The sequence below is a fragment of the Malus sylvestris genome, chromosome 10 (genome assembly GCF_916048215.2).
Source record: "Malus sylvestris chromosome 10, drMalSylv7.2, whole genome shotgun sequence".
NCBI classification, from domain to species: Eukaryota; Viridiplantae; Streptophyta; class Magnoliopsida; order Rosales; family Rosaceae; genus Malus; species Malus sylvestris.
The window spans coordinates 15525219-15532463 of record NC_062269.1 but is presented as its reverse complement, the minus strand read 5'-3'; the positions used below and the strand labels follow the sequence as shown (position 1 = coordinate 15532463).

Sequence of the window (7245 nt, the reverse complement as noted above, 5' to 3'; positions counted from 1 at the left end):
AACATGTGAGAATAGTTTGATCGCTTCATTTTTTTAAATAATTGAAAACCTTAGATTTCTAAAATATAAACCAATGCAAATATGTTGATTCTATAACTTTTGTGTCTGAAAACCTAACGAAATGATGCTTTTGTGCACAAAGGAGAGTCACGTGGTGTGCACATGATAAAAATTAATGTTAATTTGAATGAAATCTATGAAAAACTAACGGTAAGGGGGAAATCGACCAAAAAAATTAGTTTTAAGTTCTTAATTTTCCAATTAAAAAGTTCAGGGGGAAATCAAAAGTTAAATGATAGTTCAGGGACAAATTGACAATTTAGCTAATAACATTTTGTGAGACTAAAATTCCTCTCTACCCCCGAAATCTCTTTGAAATAAGAAATACTATTCTTACCACCAATTTGTATCATCTCTCTATTTCAAAGATGAGGCTATTTGCGTAGCAAACCCTACCTCTTTTAGAGAGATTGTACAAATGATGGTACAAATAGGTTGTAAGTGTAGCATTACTCATCTGAAGACCATCACACATACTTCGTAAGGTCGATCGAGCCAAATTGAAATAACTTTGCTCAAGTTTGGTTTGTTTCTATTTTCCAGGCTGCTCAAGATTTTTTCCACATTGCTCACATGTGTAACACATAACTGCAAAAGCTAAGGCATGTACGATAACAAAGACATATATGGTACATGGTGAAATAGTATACAAAATCAATTCATAACATCAGATATGCACGAACCAGTGTCAAAAGGCTTATCAATGACATCTTGATAATCAAACTACAAACTTTTTGTACCCAAAATAGACCAAACCTAAGTAAACCATGCATTGCAATGCAAAATCTTTCTTCTATCGACATCCATCAAAACAAACCAATTTCCGCCTCAGACAGTTTATACATCACAAAACTTACGGCGAGTCTAATGAATCACAAAAAACCCGGGGACTGCATTGCCTGGAACAAAAACATTGTATAAACAGTAAAGCATAGGAGACCGGGGGACGAAATTGCCTGGAACAAAAACATTGTATAAATGGTAAAGCATAGGAGACCGGGGGCCGGCATTGCCCAGAACGAAAACATTATACATATGCTAAAGCATACTAAGCCATACAAATAGAAATCCTAAAGATTAAGCATTTTAAGCAAGCCAAAACACACTAGTTTATCCAAAGGATGAAGCCACGCAGTAGAAAAATAAACTAGTAATTAATTGAAGCATGTCATACTTAATATGGTAACCATTCAATATCCAACATACTCAAAAACAACAACAAAGTCTCGATGATCAAAATTCTGGAAAATTATAAAATACCCATTTAACTTCCCAACTTCTTAAAACAAAGTCAATAACCCTTAAACCATAAACCGAAACGAAGAAGCTAAACCTGTCCATCTTTCGCCTTCCATTTGCCCCAAATCAACGGTAAGACTTCTGGAATCTAGCACGAGCACCACGACCGCCGAACTTCTTGGGCTCGCAGCGCCTCGGATCAGCAACAAGGAGGGTCCTGTCATACCTGACCAGAATGTCCTTAATCTCCTTCTTGCTCTGCTCATCCACATATTTCTGGTAAAAAGCGACGAGAGCTTTGGCGATGCTCTGGCGGATGGCGTAGATCTGGGAGGTGTGACCGCCTCCCTTGACGCGGATGCGCATGTCGACACCGGCGAAGCGCTGTCGTCCGAGGAGTAGGATGGGTTCGTAGGCCTTGAAGCGGAGGATCTCGGGCTCGACGAGCTCGATTGGGCAGCCGTTGATCTTGATGAGGCCACGGCCGCGCTTGCAGTATGTGACAGCGACAGCGGTCTTCTTGCGGCCAAAACACTGCACTGACTCGATTGCGGGAGTCGCCATTGCTAGGGTTTGATTACTCTGAATTGAATAATGAAAAACCCTAGACCTACAGGAAGTGGTGTGTGCGGGTAACTGAGGGTATTTATATAATGGCCTTAGGTGATTTCTGTATGGACCTAACGGGCTGATGGGAAGCTCACACCCAAATCCGCACCCAATAAAAAGTTTAGTAATTATATTTGGGGTTTCTAAGGTGCGGACTTTGCGTGCGGACCAAAATCCAATGGTCATGATCTGACGAGCTTAGGATAGAACTTTGTTGTTGTAACCCGTTGCAATTGAAAACCTTTTTATGTATTACTCATTCGGTATGTTTTTGGCAAAGAGAGGGAGACCAGGCAATCGATTCAAGTGGATTGAAGCTCTGTTTCGATTATGACCAGGTAATCCCATACCTCTACTTTTTTTGTTTTGGTTCATTGGTGTGTTTTTGTCAAAGAGAATGAGAGGTTAGGGTCACCTTCACGAGGAAAGAGAGGCAGAGAGAGGGAGCTGTTGAAGGGTGAGGGTGTTCAATTCAGGTGGATTGAAGCTGACTTTCGATTGCGACTCGATATATCCTATGTCTTTAATCTTTTTTGGTTCACTGAGTGTGTTTTTGCTTGAGAGAGAGAGAGAGAAGCATAGTTGAGTGTTGTATTCGCGTGGAAAGAGAAGCAAAGAGATAGAGTTGTGAAGGGTGTTGTGGAGTAAAAAATAATCACAAAAATCATGGAGCTGACACATGGATTATTTTCCAAGGAAGACAAGACTACCCCTATTAAATGAGCAGGGAGCAGCTCATTCACCATGCACAACTGAGGTGGAGTAGGCAGAGATCAACGACTGCTCAAGGCACCCCTGCCCGTAGGAAAAGTCAAAGGTATTTATGATAGGATAATTCCTTATTCTTATCATAAATACATTCTTAAGCAGAGAAGATCTCTTTCAAATAAGTAATCCTAGTCTCATCAATTTAGGATATTTACCTAATTACTCCAAGATATTTATCTACATAAATATCTTGGAATATTCCACCCAAAATACCACATAGGATCTATACAAATATCTTGGAATATTCCACCCAAAATACCACATGGGGCCTGCCCTAGAGGGTCGGCCCATGCTTCTCTCATCTCCTATAAATACTCCATTTATCTCCAAAATTGAGGAGGTCTTTCGCTACCCACAAACACTCAAACACTTTCTTTTAAGAATTCTAACTTTGGATTCGGAGATTCTTCGGTCAAAGCTCCCCTCCCCTACATTCATTGTGGGAGCGTGAGTCATTTGGCCTTAATCTTAGGTATTATTATTTTGCAGGTGCAGATTCGTCAATCAAAGGAATGCGAAAATTTGCATCCACAAATTGGTGCTATCATTGAGAGCTTTGATCCAAAGACTCGAAGAAGACTCTCACTTTCAACTTCTTTCATTTGAAGATCCACGACTACGATGGTAGGAAATTTACAAACTATAACCAATGGGACCCCCTACGTTGAAGGACATGGACCAACCGAATGAGATCGTGATGTGGCTCCAGACAGTCGCTCCTCGAGGCTCACCATGAGGTACCGTGGTTATGCCAGCAGCAGTAGCCACTGTGACAACCCGTTCCTAATTTTATGAATTTAGAAATTCTAAAAGAGTGAATTGACAAAAATGCCCCTAGTGGCGAGATTGTTGACTTTCGTTGATCGTTATACATGACGCGTATGAGTTATTAATTTACCATATTCTCGAAGTACTCGGTGGTACGAACGCGTGGGAGCAAACGAAATCGAATTTGGAGTAACGATGAAGATTTTATGGAACTACGAAACAAATGGGCATTTTAGTAAATTCACTATTCTAGATATTTCTCCTTATTATTTTATTATTATTTTTCTTATGTGACATTTGTGTTCGTGGGACCCACCCATGTAGGCCTCCTCTCCCTTTTGTCCCTGTATCATTTTCCCACTCTCTCGGACATCTCTATCTCTCTCTATCTCTCTCTCATCTCCTTTAGACTCTCTCTCACTACTCTCTTAGCCCTCTCTCTTTCTCTCTCATACACTTTCTTAGCTTTCTCGCTCCTCCACCACGTACCTCGTGCATGAGCCACATCACTATCACCCCCAGCTCGTCCCATCTCTCTCTTCCCAAGCCTAGAACCCAAACTCGAACAACTTTCAGACCTCGCATCGGAGAAAAACTGGAAATGGAGAACTCCAGTGAGTTCTTGTTATCCTGGCAAAGGTAAGCCTCGAAAACCCCTAAGATATTCGTAGATCATGGTTTATAGTATGATTAGGTATGTTTAAGGAGTTTTGGCGACATTTTGATGCAGAAAACACGCTTAGAAATTAACCTAGTTTTTCGGCGAGAGATCCGACGACTTCGAGCCGTTTTTTAGCCAACTCTGGCCATGGCAGCAGGACCTCATATTGTTATATTTCTCTTGATCTCTTCTTGAACTTCAATTTGGTATTTAAATTGCTAGTTTTAGTTGAGATTCGAAGCTAAGCGGAGCTAGGGAAGTTTCCCGACCAAAATTCCCAGAATCCGGCAACCTGTAACAGGGTTAGTCGAACCAGAAAAAACAAGAAAGAAAAGAGAAAGGCAAAAAAACCTGATCCATGGGCCGGCCCAAGCCTTTGGCCCATTAATGCTGCCCAGCCTATTTCTTAAATGAACTTAGAGTATTCTGGAATATTCCTTACGTTGACTTTTTCAAATTTTCTCGAAAAACCTCTTAGGCTAATTTCGATGCCCGGACCCATTTTTGACATCCATTTAATGAAATTCCAAAGTTTTAACGTAGTTGACTGTCAGGGTGTCTCGATTGACTTTTTACAAAATTTGCTCGGGACCCTTCTTAGCGTATTAGGATGCGTTGATTTCGAATCCGTTGTCTTTTTTCTTCAATTTCAAACGTTGTAATTAAGTTTTACTAATGGGTCTCTATTATGCTTAGGTACGATTAGCATCGGCAATCCATATCTACTTGTTTGAATGGCAACGACTTCGCAAATATGTCACATCCTGGCCCGGGCCCCCACCACATCCTAAACTCGACTTTGCCGTAACACGATATTGTCCGCTTTGGGCCCCGACCACGCCCTCACGGTTTTCCTTCTGGGAACACATGAGAACTTCCCAGTAGGTCACCCATCATGGGATTGCTCTTGCGCGAACTCGCTTAACTTCGGAGTTCTGATGGAACCCGAAGCCAGTGAGATCCCAAAAGGCCTCATGCTAGGTAGAGATGAGAATATACATATAAGGCTTACAAGATCCTTACCCCTGGGCGATGTGAGATCTTACAATCCACCCTCCTTAGGGGCCCGACGTCTTTGTCGACATATTTCCATCCATGAATTGGCTCTGATACATAATTGTCACATCCCGGCCTGGGCCCACACCACATCTGGGGCTTGACTCCACCATATCACGATATTGTCCTCTTTGAGCCCCAACCATGCCCTCACGGTTTTGTTTATGGGAATTCACACGAGAACTTCCCAGTGGGTCACCCATCATGGGATTGCTCTCGCGTGAACTCGCTTAACTTCAGAATTCCCATGGAACCCAAAGCCAATGAGCTCCCAAAATGCCTCGTGCTAGGTAGAGATGGGAATATACATATAAGGCTTATAGGATCATCACCTTTGGGTGATGTGGGATTTTACAAAATATCTGTGACTGGGTCTGTTTATATATATATATATTGGTTTAGTTTCCATATATACATCTAATAATGAATTTTCTAGGTGATGCCGTAATTAGATTAACATTTATACGAAATGTCGTAATGATGAGAATTAGGAAATCATTATAAATACTACAGGATGCCTTAATTAAATTTATTGCTATGAATAATATTATGTTGGCTAGGATTATCGAATTACTGTGGCATGACTATATTTACGTTATTTGCTCATTATGTGCTACGCTGGTGTCAGTACTCGCCTGGGCCAGGGCTAGGCTGAAGGAAAAATTTTGTCCTAGTTAAGAACATGTGAGAAGATTTGAACACATAAGCGAACTAATAACACTTTAAAGTAGGCATGCATTAAAAAACAATTCTAAAACCCATGACTTTCAAAACCTAGTGAATGGTGAACCACATGACTCTTTAACAACATTAAAGATTTGCGTTCCTAAACCCTTATCTTTATTGTTTCTATTCTAACCTGTTTAGTATGTTTATTCGTTGTTTGTTTAATTGCTTTTGTGTACGTTTATGTGTGAAACATTGAGGACAATATTTGATTTAAGTGTAAGGGGGGGTAAACAAGCTGTTTTAGAATGATTTTCGTGGGTTTTATTCACCTATCAATTATAATGCTGTTTCTCACTGTTTTTAAGTGTTTTTAGTATGTTTTAAAGTGTTTTTATGTCATATAACAGAAAAAGCAAGAAAAAATCGAAAAATGTTTTGAAAAAAATTCAAAAAAGAGTCGTTTGTGTCTTAGGATACCTTCCAACACAATGATGAGGATTTGGTTTTTAAGTGCATGACTGTTAAAGAAAGTTACAAACATGGATGGAAGTTTGATATGCTCTTTGGTTTATGCTTAGTTCTAGTTATAGTTTATGAATTCACATGCAAACACAAAAGAAAAAAAAATCAATTTTTGTAACATGCTTGAAGGAAGGAACTCAAACTAACACTACATCCCTGAGAGACTTGAGCCTAAACGTTTATTTGGAGAGTTATTAATCTATGCATTCTTGTTTTCTAAAGTCCTTGCATGATCTCATTATTCTTTGCTTGGTTGCTACTTAAAATGTGTTTCATCATTATAGTTCTAAATACTAGAACTCATGCCCGTTCCATTCAAAGCATGACATTGATTTGCATAACACATATTCAAGATGAAGTTGTTTAGTGAACCAAAGCCAAATAGCCGAATCCACCTTTGTCATTTGTTTTGTAGGTTTAAACCTCATTGAGCCTTGTTTAGCCTATTTTCTTTATTAACCACATTATCCCTACCTAGCCTAGAATAGGACTTTCCATACCCTTGTTCTTGAAGTATAGTGGAGCATGACTTAGAAGGAATTCCTTTTGGGTAACATTATTGCAGAAAACAAGTGTGGGGGAAAGGTTTCACATTGTATATTTTGTGTGCCATAGGGCACGACAACAATAAAAAAGAGAGAAAAAAAATTCGTAGAAAAAGAAAAAGAAGAAGAAAAGTGTAAAAAGAATGAAAAAGAGTTGAAAAATAAGTGAGAATGAACCTCACATGTGTTGATTGTTGAAGAAAGGGTCCAAAAGTTTGAATTTGACCCTTAGTGTTGCATGAACTTTCCCTTTGTGTTTAAGTAGATTTTTACATACAAAAGTTAATTCTAAGTGTCAAAATCATTACTTTGCTCACTATTGCTTTAAGAACGTTTGTTTCCCCTTAC

At 39.5% G+C, this 7245-nt stretch overlaps 1 protein-coding gene across 1 annotated transcript; it reads right to left on the bottom strand.

The window, feature by feature from the left end:
* Nucleotides 1-1214: 1214 nt before the first annotated feature.
* LOC126587539 (40S ribosomal protein S16-like) lies at nt 1215-2082 on the bottom strand. The gene has a single exon (XM_050252614.1). It carries the CDS (start codon nt 1861-1863, stop codon nt 1426-1428), a length of 438 nt encoding a protein of 145 aa, XP_050108571.1. The 5' UTR covers nt 1864-2082; the 3' UTR covers nt 1215-1425.
* Between the last annotated feature and the right edge of the window lie 5163 nt (nt 2083-7245).